Consider the following 19,527-nt stretch of genomic DNA (forward strand, 5'->3'; position numbering starts at 1 on the left):
GCCGGTAACTTTTTTTTTGTTTTTTTTAAATTATTTAAACATTTAAAAATAAAAATAAAAATTACAAACTCCTTAAAAAAATATTTTATTAATCAGTAACCATTAAAACAACAATCGGTGAAAATTGTCGGTAGCCACTATGAGTGAGAGTGACATTTCCCATTTATACATATATAAATATATAAATATATATGTGGATATATTTATTATAGTGATGAGTTTGATAACGAGTAATGTCGAATACAATTTTTAGGTATGTGTCTTGCATAATTCTTTTGTAAAAATATAATTTTTTTAATAATTTTTATTAATAGATCCACCTTTTAATAGAAAATCTATGCAATACAAATATGAAAAATTATACTCATCGTCTTTACATCACATATTATGCATAATTTATTTATTTATTTTATTAAATATATAATGTATAGATATTAAAAAGAAGAAGAATTCATTTAGGCTTCGTTTGGTTCATTAACTCATCTCAACTCATCATTACAATTTTTTCAAATTTCAATACAAAATATAATAAACAATTCAATTTTTTCAAATTATAAAATAATAATAATATTAAAAAAATATTATAACAATATTCTATCATTTCAACTCAACTCACTTCAACATCCAAACACACTCTTAATCTAATAAAAATAAAATAAAATTATCTTTAATAATTATGTCGCTAACATATTTTAAGAGTGATTTGAATTTAAAAATGAGTTGAGATGGTTTGTGAATAGTAGAATAAAAGTTAAATGATTTATTATATTTTGTGTGAAAATTTTAGAAAGTTATTTTGAAATTTGAAAATGTTGAATTATTTATTATATTTTATATAAAAATTTAAAAAAATTATAATAATGATATAAAATGAATTAAAATAAATTAAAGTAGATTTTAAACGTAAACGATAGCTTAGTGGTAGTTGCTTTAATTAATGGAAAGAAATTTCTGAAAAGTCAACCAATCACGGTATCTTGAATTATCTTCTCCGCTTATTATTAAGCCGAGTTGACTATAATTATTATTATTATTATTTTAAAATTCTTACGATAGGAACTACAGTCATGAATATGCTTGGGTCATTTTGTAGTTGATGATCGAAAAAACTTCAATCATCATACATCACGTCAAGATTCGCTCAATAGTGTTTGATTGACGTGATGGCAAATGTCTAAGCTTTTTGGAGTCGCGTAAAAGGAATTATCTATGCCTATTTTGACTGGGTAGTGTTACTATTCTATTTTTTTTTTTATCATTTTAAATTTTTTATTTTTTTAAGTATTTTTTTATTATTCTTAACTATTAAGAAAAAATTAAAAAAATATATAATTTTATTAATAGTTACTTCTTTAATTATTAAATAAATTAAAAATTAAAAAAAAAATCAAATATAAAATAAATAGTAGGAGTATAGTAACCTTATTATTTTCTATTTTGATTTTAGAGAACTTATCAACTGATTTCATTTAATTATTATATATATATATTTAAATTTTTATACAAAATAAAATAAATAATTAAAATTTTTTAAATCTCAGAATAAAAATAATATTTATTTAATTTTTAACTTTAATCTTAACTCATCTCATCTACAAAAACAAACGAAGTCTTAGTTTTTTCTTTTCATTTTTATTGAATTACACATTATATGCTTAGTAATGCAAGTATAGAAAATGATAGAGTAATGCTACTTATCATTTAAATTCTCATCATCTCATCATATGGTATTAAATGATTAAAGACTATTTATTATAATTCACTTGTGAACTAATCATCTAATACCACATAATGAGATGATGAGAGGATGATGAAAAAAATGATAATGAATATATTTGTTGGAAATGATATCCTTATTATTTCCTATAATTTTTCTACAAATTTCTAATTAAAAAAATATTTTTTAAAAATATATATTTTTTAATTTTAATTTTGATTTGATTGTTTAAAATTTTAAAAAATATTATTTTATTAAAAAATTTTAAAAAATTGTAAATGATCGGTATGGCTATCATTTGCTCATTTTCAAATGCAAGCCTTGCATATGTTTTTTTTTTTAAATAATTCTAATAAAAAAGAATAAATTTGTTTGTATGAGAATTGTTACTGTATAGACTCAATTATATAGCTTATTTTATTTCATTATCCGTAATCTGTTAGAAAAGGAAAAATATATTCCAAAAAATGGCATCTAAAAATATAAAAAAATAAAGACTAAAATTTTATATATTTATATATTTAATTTTTTTAATAAATTACGTGATATCACGTAATGGTGCAACGTTAATGAGACACAATGAACTGTGTAACTTTCTTTTATAATCTTTTATAAATAAATTTATCTATTAAAAATTCGTACAAATCATCGTGTTGAAAGTATATTTGTTGTATCAGTTTTCAAACGTACGATTGAAAGTATTTCACTTTTTATAAAATTAAAAAAAAAAACTCAAGGCTAAAAGTAAATTTTAACTACATATGTCAATATAATAAGATATTCATATTTAAGATCTTATTTTCTAAAGTCCTTCTCAACAGTCTATTATTAATATAAATAATATTAAATATAGTTATAAATATTATGTATCTTTTTTAATAATGGAGTGAAATTTATTATTAAAAATTAATTTATTATATAAATTTCATATTTAATCGCAGACTTTAAATATATTTTTCTATTCCCACGTAGCATTACAGGGTGGATGTAGAGGATATGCAACAATACTAGGAGCGCCACAGCCATCGGTTACTTTTTACAAGTACGCAAATGTTCGTGCTGTTGGGTAAGAAATCGTCGTCTTTCCAATACGTGGCAAACTTCTATTTGCCACATGTCGCACGCACTTCTTGTGACCCTGTTCCATATGTAACTCACACTGTTTTGGTCGAAAACAGAGGAGAAAGAAAAAAGAGAAATGTGGAGAAACAACTCCGCCATTTTTGGACTCTCAAATTTATTTGTACGGAAAATTTCTCCTCTCCTGCTCTTTCTTCTTCTCTCTATATATCTATATACTCTGAGGAATAATGGAGTATAGTTTTCTCTGTCTAGAAAAGGTGGGATTGAAAATGTGGCGAGGCTTTTGCCCTTTAATGGAGGGCATCGCTTCCAAGGCAAGCGTGAAAAGCTCTACTGAAATAGAAATTTGCCTCTAGTCTCTCTTCTTTTCATTTGTTTTCTTCGTAATCTGACTAATTAGCTCACTCTCTCTCTCTCCCTTTCTCACTCTTAGATCTGACTCTCAGCTCGAAGAAGATCTCTCTCATAAAAATCACTTTCTCTGTGCGTTACCCGATTCGGTCTGCCTGCTATCCTCGTCTGCTCTATTTCAGGTAACCGTCAAATCTTGCCCTGTTTGGCACCCTAGAAAATGAAGGAAAGAGAGGGAAAAAAGATAATTCCGAGTTTCTATATCTTTTGCTTTGACTAAGGAATTTGTCAAGCCCCGTTGAATGCATGTACTATCCCTAAACGTTGCGGCAATGACGTCCTTTAACTTTCTTGTCAGTTGCTTTTTATTTCCTGTCTATGTTTCAATTCTTGAACCTTTTTTGCATCCCACTCCTTTTGTTTTCCTGCTTGAGTCGAGAATTGTTCTCCTTACTTTCTAGTAGGCTGCTGAGAAAATGGAGGTGCATAATTTGCAGCTCTATTTTTTCGGATGATATTCATGATGTTATACAAGAATTGGAAAACTTCAATTCAACTAATCATCGGAGTTAATATGAGTTGTTCTCTTTTCTTGACCTTTTAAGTAAATAAAATTTTGAGTAAAAAGGTTTTGATTTATTCTTTACTATTTTTACCTGCATTTTCTTGCCAAGCATACACCGCTGTAGATGACGCTATATACAGGCTCAAATCTTAAAGATGGTTCTGACTAATTATGAAATCGTTTTTAGTTGTCACCGTACCGCAGACTACTGGAGAAAAACGTCTGACACAAATTGGAGAAAGAATATACTCACTTCCCATTAAAAGGTTTTTTTCTTGGTTAATTGATTGGAGGCTTAGAATAGAGAACTATTTCTGAGAACTCTTGTTTCGGATCGAATTGGAGTTCATTTTTATTTCTTCGTGTTGAAAGATTGACTTGAAGTCGTAATGGCGTCCAAACAAAAATCAAAATCGAAGAAGTTCGGTTCGACTAAGTCTAAAGCAGCTAATTCTCTTTCGTATTCAACCACATCGTCTTCCAAACAGTATCTGGACACATCTATTGATGGTCAGAGCTCTCCTGCATCTTCATCGGTTCGAAGTAAGCCTCACTTTTACTCACAGACTCTACCTTTGGGTGCTGAGAGATCCAAAGAAAATGTCACAGTTACAGTTCGGTTTCGTCCGCTAAGGTGCATTTTCCATTTCCAAACGATATTTCGTTTTGAAATTTCTATTGATGAGTACTTTAAATTGGTTCTGGTCTGTGTTTGGAGTAGTCCGAGGGAAATCCGTCAAGGAGAGGAGATTGCATGGTATGCAGATGGTGAAACTATCGTGCGGAACGAGCATAACCCTTCAATAGCTTATGCATACGGTAAACTATAAAAACCCCTAATAAATTTTTAGTATCACAATGTTCTTATCGTCTATTAACTTAGTATTTCAAACGTGTGAAATCTCTATTTATTCAAAAAATATAAACTGATAGGAAGATATAGATTTAATCATTTATATTTTATCATGACACTCTCCCTCATGAATTGGATCATATTCTCCTTTAATGAACGAGCCCAACACCTGATACCATGTGAAATTAACACTTGTCCAAAAAATTTATCTTTACAGTATGAAATTAATAATAAGGCCCCGTTTGGATACAAAATGACTCTCAACCCATCTCATATCATCTCATCTCATCATTACAATTTTTTCAAATTTCCATATAAAATATAATAAACAATTCAACTTTTTCAAATTTTAAAACAATAATAATATTAAAAAATAATATTCAAACAATATTTTATTCAACTCATTTAAAACCATCTCATCTCATCTCACTATCCAAACGAGTCCTTAAAAATTCAATGCGGTCAGCAGTCATTGTGTTGATAGTTGAAGCAACCTTGAAGATGCTAGATGATTTTTAAGTCTGTATCATATTTAATTTCAGAGGCATCTCACTTTGCAAGAAGTTTTGAAGAGACAAGAAAATACCTAGGAAAATTTTGCAGTGCTGCAAAGCCTGCAGAGACAATTGAAACACAAGCTTAATCTTCTGTCGTGAAATTCTCAGAAATATTGCCGAATATTTTTGGTTATAGTGGTGAAAGGCTAAACAACGTGTTGCAGTGGGGTGAAGCTTGGGGCTTGTATAAGAACACCACTTTTTAAGCTGATCTTGCTTCAAGTTTGTGTGAAATCAAAACATGGTTCATTGAAGCAAGTCAAATAAATAATTATATGCTTGTTTGTTCATCCTCTTTCTATTAATTATTTATTGCAGACTTGTTATCTTTCTCGTTTTCTTTTAGGGAAAGATTTTCATCCAATGTATGAACATTCTGAATCTGACTTCTTTGATTTTCAATTCCATGCTTGCAGATCGAGTATTTGGCCCTACAACCACAACCCGGAATGTATATGATGTTGCCGCCCAGCATGTTGTTAGTGGCGCTATGGAAGGCATTAGTGGTAATTATCTAAAATTCAATGCAATGTTTTCTTCCTTATTTTCAGCTTTCAGATTTTCTTTTATCTACTCATCACTATTATTTATGGACAAGGCAAAGAACTTACTCTAGAGGAGGGCAACTGGAGTTGTTAATTTTTTTTTTTGGGGGGAGGTCAAGCCTGTAAAATCTTTCATTTTTCAAATAAAGTTTATAATTTTGTTTTATTTTCTCCAGCTTGATTTATTTCCAATTTCTAATTTATTTATCAATTTTGTTCTTTTTTCTTTGAGCTGTTGGAGGCCTCCCACCGGCCCCTTTTGCATTTGCCCCTGTGGTCTCATATGGATTTCGGCATTTCCCCCAATTATATAGGGTAGCCATCGGAAATACCCTTCTTCTTCTTCTTCTTCTTCTTCTTCTTTAAAACTAATACTAGAAACCAAAAGCATTACTATATCCATTATGAGTTAAGCTCATGAAACGTTGTTAGTTGCTCACACTTTTTTGTATTCTTCTACAAAATTTGAAAAATGCTTTGGATGGCCTTCTGCAGCATGACAATCTCCCTGGTTTGGATTCACAACCCATCTCAACTCATCTAACTACTATTCACTACTATTCATCAACTTTAACTCACAAATCTCATTACTATTCACAACCCATCTCACTACTATTCACAACTCATCTCAAGTCATCTTCGAATCCAAACGAATGATCAGTTTCTGTAAGTCACAAGTGTTTACCACATATTGATTTTTGGAAGTAGATTATAGGAGGTAGCAGTTTGTTACAAGGGGAAAGCTGGGATGTTGGATCTTTGACCGGTGAATTTTTTTTTTTGGCACTGAAAAATCCATTTGCCTTGAACAATACGTTGTTCAGTTCTGGGTACTTGATGTAGTTGCTTAGGCACCCAAGGCCATTTCCTCGTCTATACTGGTCTACCAGTACTACCTGTAAAGTGTTTGAGGTGGTTGTTGGGTGGTCTGTTAGGCGGGGCAACAAGTAGACTGATACTGTTTTTACTGCCATATGTATCGTTATCTAAGTTGCTAATTTCATGCAGCACTGTTTAATTATCTATTCTGTGTTATGTTTATCACAGGTACAATTTTTGCATACGGGGTGACAAGCAGTGGGAAGACCCACACTATGCATGTGAGATGATATCTTTATGCCCCTCCTTTCCTTGACTTGTATTTGAGTTACATTGATAATGCACATTCCTTAAACACCATATCCATGCTATTCCATGATATACTGCGTGGTTAGAAAATGATGACTTGATTTGCTGTCATCGTCATTTTTATCGGTAGAACTGATTCATGACCTTTTTTTGTGTAATGGGAGTGAAATTTGATGATTCAATGCTTTCATCATGTTTTATTGAAACCCCTGTAGTTGATCAATGTTTGTATTGGTGGCGTTTGTGTGGGAATCCAAAATTTTTTTTGATAAGTGTGTGGGAATCCAACATATATGTGCACTGCATCTTCACTGTCACCTCAAAGTTCTAATTTTTCATGATATGACACATGATATAGGTGACAAGAAATTACTTCTGGACGTTTATCTTCACTGTGGAACTTACCTAGAGTCATTACCTTTTGTTAGTGCTATCATGGCCATCATCTTGATGCTTCCAACATAACCATACATTGCTTGTCCAGAGCCATTGGTTTGCTTTATCTTCTGGAAAATGGATGACGTTATTTAAGAAAAACAACAATAAAATGATGAGATTCTAGCATTAATGAGCTGGGAGCATCTTCACCTCTGGTTATGACAAGTGAATGACATTTTCATATCAGTTTTATTTTTCCCATTAAACCAATTCAAGGCCAACCTAAAGTTATTGAAATGAATTTTTTATGGAAGGTTGCTCTCATTTTCATACGGCATATATTAGCTGTTTGTTTGGAAGAATCACTTGTAAAAATGTTTAATGATGAGACTTTCTCGATATTTGGTTTTTCTATAACGTCATTTTCTGTTACTGCATCAATAATTTTGTTCATTTGTGTGCTGGGATTAAATGATTCCAATCTGCTAGTAAATAACGTTGAAAGTGGAGGAAAGCAACACCGGCAAACTGATGTTCTCTTTGCTAATTAATTGACTTTTAGGCATTGGACTTGAGTATACTTCCTCTGTTTATGTATTTAATGTGCGTTAAGCAGGTGCTTATGCTCATGCCTCATTTTTTTTACCCTCTTGGCCACTATAAATTTGTATTATCATTTTCAAAATTTCCATGCTAGGTTTTCATGTGCATACGTTAGCTTGTCTAATTTTGTTTCACCTACGTCCAAATACACTCCAAATTCCATAAGGTTTCTAAAGGGTAATATATATCATTCTAGGTTGTCGTATGCATAGGTTAGCTGGTAGGATCTCATCTCATATACGCCTAAATACTTTCTAAACCCCATAGGTACACATGTCCATGTTGCACATGCATTTAGGAATTTTAGAAGGCATGATTTACTTAATTCAGTTTCTGGAAGATCCCATCCTTTTGTTAAAACTTGCAATTTAAATATGCTGCACCGTAACAAGAATTGTGTTTTATTTTAGGATAAAATATTGAGAGGACTAATGAAGCCAAGGGTTTGGACGTGAAAATCTTAGAAACATGCTTATATAGTACATATGACAATTGCAGGGTGATCAGAGGTCCCCTGGTATTATACCACTGGCGGTGAAAGATGCTTTCAGCATTATCCAAGAGGTAAGGCATGAGGGATATTATCCTCTCTGTACCTTCAATCCATAATTTTTGTTTTAAATTACAGAATCTACAGAGTCTGACATGTATATATTCCCTAGACTCCAAACAGAGAGTTTCTTCTTCGTGTGTCATACTTGGAAATCTACAATGAGGTGAGCTTCTTGCTATTCTCTATTATTTATTCTTGGTTTGTGATGGCTTCGATTAAAATGCTCACTGTTTTTCATAAACCTATCCTGAGTTATAGTTTTGTAAGATGCATATGTTGGATATACTCTAGCTTTGATGCTGAATTATTTTTCCAATGACTTCAATAACCTTCAAGGTTTCTTTCATTTCAGGTTATGAATGACTTGTTGAACCCAGCAGGACAGAATTTAAGAATTAGAGAGGATTCTCAGGTAGTTGTTAGTTACATGCCAGTCTTTTTTCACAATTCTAACTTCCTTGTTGATAATAGTCAATGAGTAAACATGGTCATTGGTTTTTTATTGCTTCTACGCAAAATTAATGCTGGGATTCAATGCATAAGGATAAAAAGACATGAATCATATTGAAATAAGATGGAAATCACATGGTATTGCTCAATTTTAGCTTTAGGTGCCAAAATAAACTACTATAGACAAAGGTGTCTATAAAAAGTATTCTACTCTTTCATGCTTCAACATGGACCCATAACACTTGCACAGGTCTTGAGATAGTAGTACATCGAGAAAACTTTCTATAGACATCCTTTCTCTATTCTCTTTCAGTGTTAAACCTTTCTGATAAGAATGAAATCAAAGCCATTAATTGGCTTCCTAGGCATCTCAATCCTACAAGCAGAGGCAGTTGAGGACTAGCTAAAGTTGGCACAGACTTGGGACTGGAGGTTTCAAGGACATAACAGGCATCTAGAGCACGTGGCTCAATGTGCATTGGGTGTTTCGAAAGTGGCAGAAGGTCATGGCTTGGGTGGATTGAATGAACTCAGCTGTGTAGCCAAGATGGTTGAAGTTCATCAGGATGTCTTGGGAGTGGAAGTTTGCTATTTGAGTTAAAAGGAACATTGAAAGTGAAAGAATTACATTATGAATTATAATAAGCTTAGTTGAGATGCCTCCATTAGCCTTGAGGTGGGAATTTCTTACTCCTATTCTTGGTTTGTGGCACTGTTTGTGTGAGCCTTGGTCTCAGGCAAACTCTATTAGTTGTACGATGTCGTGTGTGACCCTGCAAAACAATCCTTTGGCAGATAATTGGGGATAAGTTGATCTGGAATTAATTATACATTTTAGTTTAGGTCAAGATAATTCTGTAAGTTGTCCAAAGCTTTGGCTGTCACGATAAGGCCCGCGGCCGGTTGGGGGGGGGGGGGGGGGGGGTGGGCGCCAAATGTCACATTTGCTGCTTGAAAGTTACTGATTTGTATTTAGGCCATCTGTTTAACACTTTTTTAACACTCTTCTTTGGGTTGCATGGTTCATTACTTTTTCTAAATTTCTAATTTGATTGATGGCTGTAGGGCATCTTTGTTGAAGGAATAAAGGAGGAAGTTGTGCTATCCCCTGCTCATGCCCTTTCCCTTATAGCTGCTGGAGAAGGTGTTGTTATGTTTTGTCATGCAATGAAATCCTAAATAAAAAAATAGGGTTCATAAAAAATTTGAGCTGGAACACTTACTAATGATCTAATTGTCACATGTGAACTCATTTTTTTGACTTCTTGCATTGATAAAACTGATGACAGAGCATAGACATGTGGGGTCCACAAATTTTAATTTACTCAGCAGCAGGAGCCATACGATATTTACGCTGGTATTTGTTCCCATCTTTAATTGATTTTTGGATTTTCAGTAAATGTTTCTTACATTATATTTCTTTTTATAATTTTCTTGAAATAAACACAAACATTAAGACAGACAAAGACCCACGTGCCTTTTTACATTAGGAAAGCTACAGTTTATGGTTAGACTTGTAAACGTAAATTCTCTGTCATGTATATGGTCTACCACCTTACTGGCCCTTAGGCTTTGATGATGTAGCTATATATTACATTGTGTAGTGAACTGTACAGTATGCTTATGCCTAGCTGAAAGGCCTTGCTATCAGGGTCAACAACTAGCTTGTCTATTCTATTCTTGATTTCCTGGAACACATCATCTACCCGTTTACTTAAATTACTTAAAACTGTTTCTCCACATTATATGGCACGATCAGGCACATAATTTTAATTCTTCTGCTATCTGATATAATTTCTTAGTAGAATTGTCTCGTCATATTAGTTACTCGCCCTTGAGATTCTACCACGTAACTCTTGATTAACTATTAGTTCAGAGCTCTCTTCCCTACTTACATTTTGCAGCACTAGCATATCTTGTGTGGTTGAGCTTTTAAAACCTTATGAGGGGCTCGAACCTCTTTCAACAACCACCCCCCCCCCAAAAAAAAAAAAAAATTATCATAAGAAATGAAATTGCTCCTTCATTTTGAATGATGTATTGCCATTATATTTGGACATTTTATCTATTTCGTTTTACTACCTTATTAACATATTAACAGACTATAGAGAGCAGTCCATGCGGTGAGAATAGTCAAGGGGAAGCAGTAAGCCTGTCACAACTGGTAATTGATTGACATTGATAAACTATTGTTTCAGTGGGAATGTATTTAACCTCTGGTTCCATATTTCTCTAAAAAATGATTCTGTTGTGTTTTTCAAATGCATATAACTATTTTATATTTTACTTATACCTGCAGAACCTCATCGATCTGGCAGGTTCTGAGAGCTCAAAAGCAGAAACTACAGGTGTGAGACGGAAAGAAGGATCCTATATTAATAAGAGCCTCCTAACGCTTGGAACTGTGAGGCCTCAAACATTGTGTTGGTCAAGCATTTTTAGTTCGGAGTGCTATTTGTTTGCTTATCATTTTGTCAACATTGTCATTTATATTGATTTTAATTTTTCTGGATTTGATTACTTTCAAAGTGATCTCATAATTGTTTGCTTTTTTATGACTATATCATGTTTGTGTGAGATAGAGAACCAGTATATTATTCGTGGCTCCTAATTTTACAGTTTTGATGGATATTGAAGATGGTCGTTCTCATCAAAAGACTGAACACACAGAATCATCAGTGAGATTGCATGATTTGTAGTGAATAGTTGCAACTTTTGTTCGGGTCAGGACTTCAGTGAATTATAGAACTATAGTTTCTATATCATGGGGGTTCTTGTTTGTGGATATTCGTAATTGAATTTGCATATAAAATTTCTTGAAAAATGGTATTTTTCTGTCAATTAATATGCTTCTAAATATTGTGAAATTGTTTATAAGAATTTATCATGGAACCGATCTCTTCTCCTCTCTCTCTCACACACTGCGCACACACAACATTGTCCCTTATAATTCGATTCTATGCAAATATAGCCTTGGCACATGGTTATGCAGTTTTTTTTTCCTCTCATCTGTTGGTTCTTCGTGTGCTCTCTCTTAAAATTGTGATATCATACAAAATATACTTGTGTCATTGTAACAATTTGTGGTTGTCATAGGTTATATCCAAGTTAACAGATGGGAGGGCTGCTCATATACCATACAGGGACTCTAAATTGACCAGACTTCTTCAGTCTTCATTGAGTGGCCATGGACGTGTATCTGTAAGGATTCTCGTATATATTTTGCAGAAACAGACATGAAATATATCTGGGTGGATGAGATGATAATTTTAAAATATAAATGTGGCAGTTTACTTTTTAATAAATAAATACTATTTGCTGACTTGAGTTTCAATATTTCTTCCTTTATCTTTTCTTCTCTGAAATTACAGCTTATTTGCACTGTCACTCCTTCATCAAGCAGTTCCGAAGAGACACATAATACGCTCAAATTTGCACACCGTGCCAAACACATTGAAATCCAAGCAGCACAAAACAAGGTCCATTTATTTACTTATTTTCTGAGCTGTCCCTATTTTTCATTGTATTATCTTTGGCACTTACAGGAAGAAATTCTGAACCTGCAGATTATTGATGAGAAATCACTTATCAAAAAGTACCAAAACGAGATTCGTTCTTTAAAGGAAGAGTTAGAGCAGTTGAGGAGGGGGATTGTTAGAGTTCCACAGCTGAAAGCTACTGCAGAAGAAGACCTTGTGCTCTTAAAACAAAAGGTATAATTACACCACTATGATTAATTTTAATGGTATTCCTGGGGATTCTTTTTTTTTCTTCTTTTTTATGAAGATTGTAAATTTAGTCTTTAGCTTTGGTGTTTGACCTCAAGTTTTGCCTAAGTCCACATTCTACTACAGTTAGATTTCCTTGCATATATTATGATTACAATCTTAATTTTATCTGATCCTCCTCTTGGTGGTGTGTGTATTAATTTGTTATAGATTTTTAGCTGTACCAGAATTTAAAGAAGCTACTCCCTTTCACCTACTTGAGCTACAATAAATAAAAACATTACCGTGAACAATTTCCTCTAAATTGCTACAAGAACATTTACATACCTAAACAGAAATGTGAAATGACAAACTTTTTTTTTGGTGTGATTTGGTGTATAAAGCTAGAGGATGGTCAAGTCAAACTGCAATCACGATTGGAACAAGAAGAAGAAGCTAAAGCTGCTTTATTAGCCAGAATTCAACGCTTGACAAAACTAATTTTGGTCTCCTCAAAAGCATCGCAATCATCAAGAGTACTTCCTCATAGACCTGGTCATAGAAGAAGATATTCCTTTGGTGAAGAGGAGGTGCGACTGAGTTGTACCAAAAGTTATTTTCCCCTTATGTTTTTCTTCTGGTACCTAAACTTCGATAACCTTAAGCAATCTTGTAATATAGCACTCTGCCAGATGACTAGACTCTTTTTGTGTTCGCTGCTTTTTCTTCTTTCTCAATCCTCAATTCTACCAGATAGTAGTTTTTTTGTGTTTTTATTTTTTTTAAAGAAAAAGCAATCTATATGAGCTAATCGCAGTTGCTTATGTAAAACATACAGCTTGCATGCCTACCACACAAGAGGCAGGACTTGATTTTAGATAATGGCAACATTGAATTGCATGAGGGGAATGCTGAAACCACTAATGCTACGTTGAAGGAGAAAAAGACCCGGAAGCATGGACTCCTAAACTGGTTGATGCCACGGGTAAAGTACTTTATGTTTGAGCTTATGTTTATGCATGCCTGAACAGATAATCCAAATAGTTTTTTGTGTTTATGCATGCTTGAACACATAATCTAAGTAGTTGTTTGTGTTTATGCGTGCTTTAAGGTACACGTTATCAAGGTACAATAAAAAAGTGGTTGAAACTCAAGTATGCTTGTATTTAAATAATAGAAACTTTTATTGTTCTTTGGCTCTATTCCTTCTACGATTTATATTCAAAATCTCGAGCCTCTGCAAGTTAACTTTTCTTTTCTTTTTTGCTTTGCCAGAAACGAGAAAGTGGCTTGGGGACCTTGACAAGCACCAGTGATAAGTCAAGTGAAATAAAGTCCATGAGTACACCCTCAACACCACAAGGAGAAAGTAGCAACCTCCATACAGAAGCCAGACTTTCCCATTCTCTACTTACAGAAAGCTCTCCATCTGCAGAACTTTTATCCGAGGCTAGAGAGGATAGAGAAGTTCATGGGGATAATTTCCGGGGACATGAGACACCTCTGGTATGTGATTGATTTCTTTTCTTCTTTCTTCAGGCTCTGTTGGATAATTTAAAAAAACTTCCATGCCTTCCCGTTTTTTTAAGTCCGTTGTTATAACCAGCTCTAGGTCTCTACCCCAAGAATTCCTCCTTACCGCTAATTTTCTTTATATCACCTTTGAAGTGCATGTCAATGGACAAATGTGGTTTTCAATTAAGAACTATGTTTGTATCTAGAAATTGCGGGGTACAAAATTGGAAGCTATTGGTTTCTTTATCCTTCCAGTATTGATGCTTGTTTTTTTATTACAAACAAATTACTGATTGTAAAGAGTCAAAATTGCTGGTTTGTGGTTTTTAATTCTCAGAGTCAAGTTTCACACTCAATTTCCATCACGACTTCCTTTTCATCCCCAGTAAAAAACCTAGGTCCCATGTTGTTTTGAGTTTGACAAATATTTACTTTGTTCTAGCTTGTAAACGCCAGTTTAGACTCTTTTGGGCAACTTTTTGGGGTGTGTATTTTCCTCCCAGATCAGGATTTGAAACGTTGAAGTTCCAACTTTAGAAGCTCTGAGACGTTAAAAGTCCTTTCAAGGATTCTTTGGAAATGAACACAGGTTGAAAACTCCATGTATTAATAGTTTTTCTTTTTTTATTTTAAAAAATCCCAGGCTAGCATAAAATCAATCGATCAGATTGAGCTTTTAAGGGAGCAGAAAAAGATATTGTCGGGAGAGGTGGCACTCCATTCAAGTGCTTTGAAGCGCTTGTCTGAGGTGGCTAAAAGGAACCCCCAGAAGGATCTTATTCATGTAATATCTTGTTACCTTATGCTCTGTTTCTTCAACTGTGCATATTGTGCCTAGGAACTCAAATCTAGTAGATATATTTCAATGTAGGTGGAGATGAAAAACTTGAAAGATGAAATCATGGGAAAGAATGAACAAATAGCTTTGCTGGAAAAGCAAATTACTGATTCCATTGTCGTAGCTTCACACAAGAAGATTGATAATTTTGAATTATCACACGTAAGTCTTAGCTTCCCTTCTTATTGTAGCTTTCTATTTTCTCGCAAGTCTAAACTTATGCGGCATGTTGTTTCATGCTGCAGTCTGTTTCTGAATTGATGGCGCAACTGAACGAGAAGTCATTTGAACTTGAGGTGATTAATTTTGTACATCTTGGTCCAGTAATTATCTTTAATCTGTTGTTACATTAATATTCATATTTTAGTTTCAGGGTCATTATCAAATCTGAGTGTTACAACTAAATTAACTCATTGACGAGAATTATGAAATGTATAAACCAACGTCATTTTCTGATATCATGAGCACTGTATCATTATTTTTTCTAGGTTAAAGCTGCAGATAATCGTGTAATTCAAGAGCAGCTGAACCAGAAGGTACAGAGCCACTTGAACAGAATTATTTGATTTTTATATTTTGTTTTATCAGTCATGTTATTACTCGAGTCCCGGTTATGACCTGATGTTACCTTCTTTCAGATCAGTGAATGTGGAGGATTGCAGGACACAATTGCCTCCTTGAAGCAGCAGCTCTCTGATGCACTGGAGTCGAGCAATTTAAATACTGCAATCACTTATTCGCAACGATTTACAGAAACAGAGAGCTCGCACGGAGAAGATGGCTCAGGCAAAGGATTGCTTTTAGGAGCACAGGTTTCTACCTTCCATATTCTCTATAGTTCTAGCTAAGGATTGCTAGCCATCTCAAAAATGATTTTTTTTTTTTAATTTTTTATTAAGCAATAAATGCTATAAAAAATAAAAAATAAAATAAAAAAGAAGCAAAACAGAAGGCAAAAACAAAAGGAAAAAAAAATCAAGATAGAAAACCAAAGAAAAAAAAATATGGTAGTGATAAAAGCGAATCTGTCTATCATAGTTTGATGGATTTTAGTAGTTTTAATCGTGGTAATGAAACTACTAAAAGCCAGTATTTATAACCAAGTAAAAGGACATGATGTTGCGTTTACACGGCCTTTAGGTTCCTCCTCATATAGAAAAAAAAAAAAAAGGAAAAAGAAAAAGTAGGTCAATATTTGTACTAAATCCTTACTTGTTTTGTCGATTAGGCGACGGCTATTGAAGAACTGAAGCAGAAAGTGGGAGAACTTACAGAATCAAAAGAACAGCTAGAACTTCGAAACCAGAAACTGGCGGAGGAGAGTTCATATGCCAAAGGGTTAGCCTCAGCAGCTGCTGTTGAGCTCAAGGCATTATCAGAAGAAGTTGCCAAGCTTATGAACCATAATGAGAGACTGGCTGCCGAGCTGGCCGCATCTAAAAACTCTCCCAGTCAGCGTAGAACAAGTCCTGCAGTTAGAAATGGCCGGAGAGATAGTCATGTTAAGCGCAACGATCAAGGGGGGCCAGTCTCTGATATCAAGAGAGAACTGGCTGCGAGTCGGGAGAGAGAGCTTTCATACGAAGCTGCTCTATTAGAGAAGGATCAGAGAGAGGCTCAGCTTCAAAGAACGGTTGAGGAATCCAAGCAAAGAGAAGCTTATCTCGAAAACGAACTAGCCAACATGTGGGTTCTTGTGGCAAAGTTGAAAAACTCCCATGGTGCCGAAACTGAGGCTTCTGAATCCACAAGACAGACTCCGCGTGTTGAAGGTTTTGGAATTTGATTTGAACCAACGGTAACAGGTAACACTAATGGAAACGGCTGTAGGATTTAGAAAGATGACCCCATTATGATCCTCGGCCTTCAGGTTGGTACTGGTTTTGAGAGAGAGAGAGAGAGAGAGAGAGAGAGAGAGGTGTGCTTACTGCTTAGGGATTGGTGTGCATGGTAGGCGATCCTGTTTGTGTATATAACAAATGAAAGCTCCTTCCTCGTCGATTTCCACTCTTACATTGTATACAAAGTTTTTTGTATTTTTTTTTTCTTTCGTGTAAATTACAGTTTATCCACTTGTGGCATGGGGCGAGTTTGATATGTTAATTTGTGATTTCTAAAGTGAAGTTCTACTAATCTAATATTACTCTCACTGGCAGCAAAATCCATGCGTGGTGCAAAAGAAATTAATATTATTTTTCTACATTCTTTACACTACTGCATGAAAAGATTTTATTTGTCGATAGTTTAATTTTATAATTTTCTTATAAATCAAGTTCTTCCGTGCCAATGGTGTGAAATGCTGATGTGAAATGTGTAAACACTTGCCCATCTTGATTTTGTATAGGTGACATTTATAAAAGCAGCACTGCACATCAATTAACGACCTCTTCTGTTTGTTGTTAATTGCACTATGATATTCAACAGTAAAATGTGACCTCACCAGATTATTCGACGAGGATTTAAGGTGTAGTTTATCGTCTAATAATGATTATAAAGAACTCCATTATAATATTGACATACTGAAGTATAAATTTCACCAGTGTCTTTAGATTTTCTTGAATTGTTACAAATTATAAGCAACAAATGAAGAATTATGCTGTGTAGAATTCAACCTTCTAAAGACATCATGTACGAGTCCGAGAGAAGTTAGGCAGCAAAAAATCACAATCAAGATCTCTGTCACAACATCTATATGCAAAGGTCTATTAATATCGTCACGAAACCACACAGCCGGCTGCATTCTCATAGATCAATGGTATGATCATCAACAAGCAAACCCTCTTGGTGCACAAACAAAAAGAAGAGAGAAATAAAAAAAATACCAAGGAGAAATATAAAAAAATATTAACTGAAAATGAAAAGAGAGTATATGAGTTCTAAGCATCAAGATAAGTTACTACAAGTTGTTATCTATTCATTAGGAAACTACATTTCCACTCCCATCTATCTTCATAAAGCAAACCAAACTGGTATTATACGAGCATGAACGACAATCTATATATGCATACACCGCTAACAATCAAAGCAGAGTCTGCCAATATACTGTATATGCCTTCTGTTTCAGATGACAAGGTATGGTTTCTTTATAGTGAGGGGAAATTAAACATTACTTTGTTCACATCTTTGCTTTCACAGTAAATCCTAAACTGACTACATTAACATTCCGTGGCTCTTTGAGCAACCTCACAAATGCCTGAGACACATCTCACAGAGCATGGTGTGTATAAATCATTACAACCACCATTGTCAATGCTTTAAAGTTCTTCTAAACATTACTAATTTGGGGAAGGAATTTCAAAGTAAAGCATCTAGCAGCAAAAGTCTATATACACATTCGATAACATCATTTCCTGAATACATGAATAATGTGTGCAGAAATCACCGATAACAGCATCCATGGGCAAAGACAAACAACAAAATATATACATGACAATTCTAAACGACTACAAAAATTAAAATAGTGCGGGCAGAATATTAAATCAAAGATGACATGTTAGATGGAAGTGGTTTCTGGTTGATACAATGTCAACTTTAAGAAATATTTCACAATCAATGAGTGTAAAGTCCTAAATATACCTTCCAAAAGTTCACCACACTAGCCGCTTCATCATATTTATGAAACGGTACAGATTAAAACACGACATTTTCTGCATCTGAATCAGCAATCATTTTACACGAGCTCAACCGATTAAAATACATCTCAATCACTATTCATATTCGATCCTACTTCTCATTATTCTCATTATAGAATCATACAATTATATCTTCGGGAAGCTTGAAATTAGAACACAAGTCAATTCGATAGCATCTAAAAGACAAAAGTCCTAATTTGAGAACAACAAGAAAAAAGACAAAGTCCTAATTTGAGAAACAAGAAAAGAGAGGAGGTGTAGCGTTGGACCGGATCAATTGGTTTTGGGATCTGGCATGGGGAAGAGGCCGGCGCTGGCACCACGTGGCGGTGAAAACCCTAAGAACTTTTGCAGGTTGGTGCGGATGCTAATCGAGCAGAGGAAGTATAAGAAGGCCATGGAACAATCGGTGGCATCGTCGCCATGTAGACCTCTGTGGCTCATCTTCATAACGATCCTGAAGGGTGCGAAGGGTAATTTGGCGACGACCTTGCCTTCGAAGAGCGAATTGAGGAGACCGAAGACAACAAAGAGGACGAGGGCGACGACGGCACCGGACTTGAACTTGAAGAGGGAGAGGTCGCGGCTCGACTCCTTGAGACTGGTCTCGACGCGGTCCATCTTTTTGGTCTTGGATTTCTTGGCCATCTTGGCAGAAGACTCGGTCTTCATCGTCTCGAGCTTCTTGGAAGCCTTGTCGATGGAAGAACGGAGGGACTTGTAGGAGTTGGTGCGGTAGATGAGGAGCCAGGAGATGGCCTCGCAAACTACGGCAGTGCACAATGAAATGGCCACCAAGGTGAGGCTGTCGGAGTATTTGAAGGAGGAGAAGAGCTGGGGTGTGGCCATTGGAGTTGTAGGTGCGACTTGCGAGTGTTAGGGACGAGAAAGTACTGTTTTCTCACGGGAGTTCCGATGGGAGCTTGGAAGTGGTTTTTGTTATTTATTTTAGAGAATATTAAATAATTAATAATTTAATCCGAAGAGTGGGCCGGAAGAAAGCCACTATCCAAGTGGGCCTAGGCCCAGTTCAAGGCTTCATTTCTGTCATC

The 19,527-nt window shown here is 34.5% G+C and overlaps 2 protein-coding genes across 11 annotated transcripts; one reads left to right on the forward strand and one right to left on the reverse strand.

Moving 5' to 3' along the window:
* The first annotated feature begins 2,906 nt into the window (after positions 1-2,906).
* Positions 2,907-17,004, forward strand: LOC121267651 (kinesin-like protein KIN-7K, chloroplastic). Of its 10 annotated transcripts, none has more exons than XM_041171617.1 (25): positions 2,907-3,333; positions 3,904-3,982; positions 4,089-4,350; positions 4,438-4,535; positions 5,543-5,632; positions 6,719-6,771; positions 8,279-8,344; positions 8,443-8,496; positions 8,686-8,745; positions 9,849-9,927; positions 10,073-10,140; positions 10,885-10,947; positions 11,083-11,187; positions 11,880-11,984; positions 12,155-12,262; positions 12,350-12,496; positions 12,895-13,080; positions 13,329-13,475; positions 13,766-13,996; positions 14,649-14,789; positions 14,877-15,005; positions 15,089-15,139; positions 15,332-15,379; positions 15,482-15,655; positions 16,072-17,004. In XM_041171617.1, the coding sequence occupies exons 3-25, from the start codon at positions 4,106-4,108 to the stop codon at positions 16,627-16,629; spliced, it is 3,006 nt and encodes a 1,001-aa protein (XP_041027551.1). In that variant the 5' UTR covers positions 2,907-3,333; positions 3,904-3,982; positions 4,089-4,105; the 3' UTR covers positions 16,630-17,004. The 10 variants fall into 10 exon arrangements, with proteins under 10 accessions (XP_041027551.1, XP_041027550.1, XP_041027552.1 ...); XM_041171616.1 differs by lacking the exon at positions 3,904-3,982 and having other exon boundaries at positions 2,907-3,114; positions 3,234-3,333; XM_041171618.1 differs by lacking the exon at positions 3,904-3,982 and having other exon boundaries at positions 2,907-3,114; positions 3,247-3,333.
* Positions 17,005-18,531: 1,527 nt separating this feature from the next.
* On the reverse strand, positions 18,532-19,413 carry LOC121267652 (calcium load-activated calcium channel-like). The gene has a single exon (XM_041171627.1). It carries the CDS (start codon positions 19,322-19,324, stop codon positions 18,749-18,751), a length of 576 nt encoding a protein of 191 aa, XP_041027561.1. The 5' UTR covers positions 19,325-19,413; the 3' UTR covers positions 18,532-18,748.
* Positions 19,414-19,527: the final 114 nt, after the last annotated feature.

Source organism: Juglans microcarpa x Juglans regia, chromosome 5S (genome assembly GCF_004785595.1).
Source record: "Juglans microcarpa x Juglans regia isolate MS1-56 chromosome 5S, Jm3101_v1.0, whole genome shotgun sequence".
In the NCBI taxonomy this organism is placed as follows: Eukaryota; Viridiplantae; Streptophyta; class Magnoliopsida; order Fagales; family Juglandaceae; genus Juglans; species Juglans microcarpa x Juglans regia.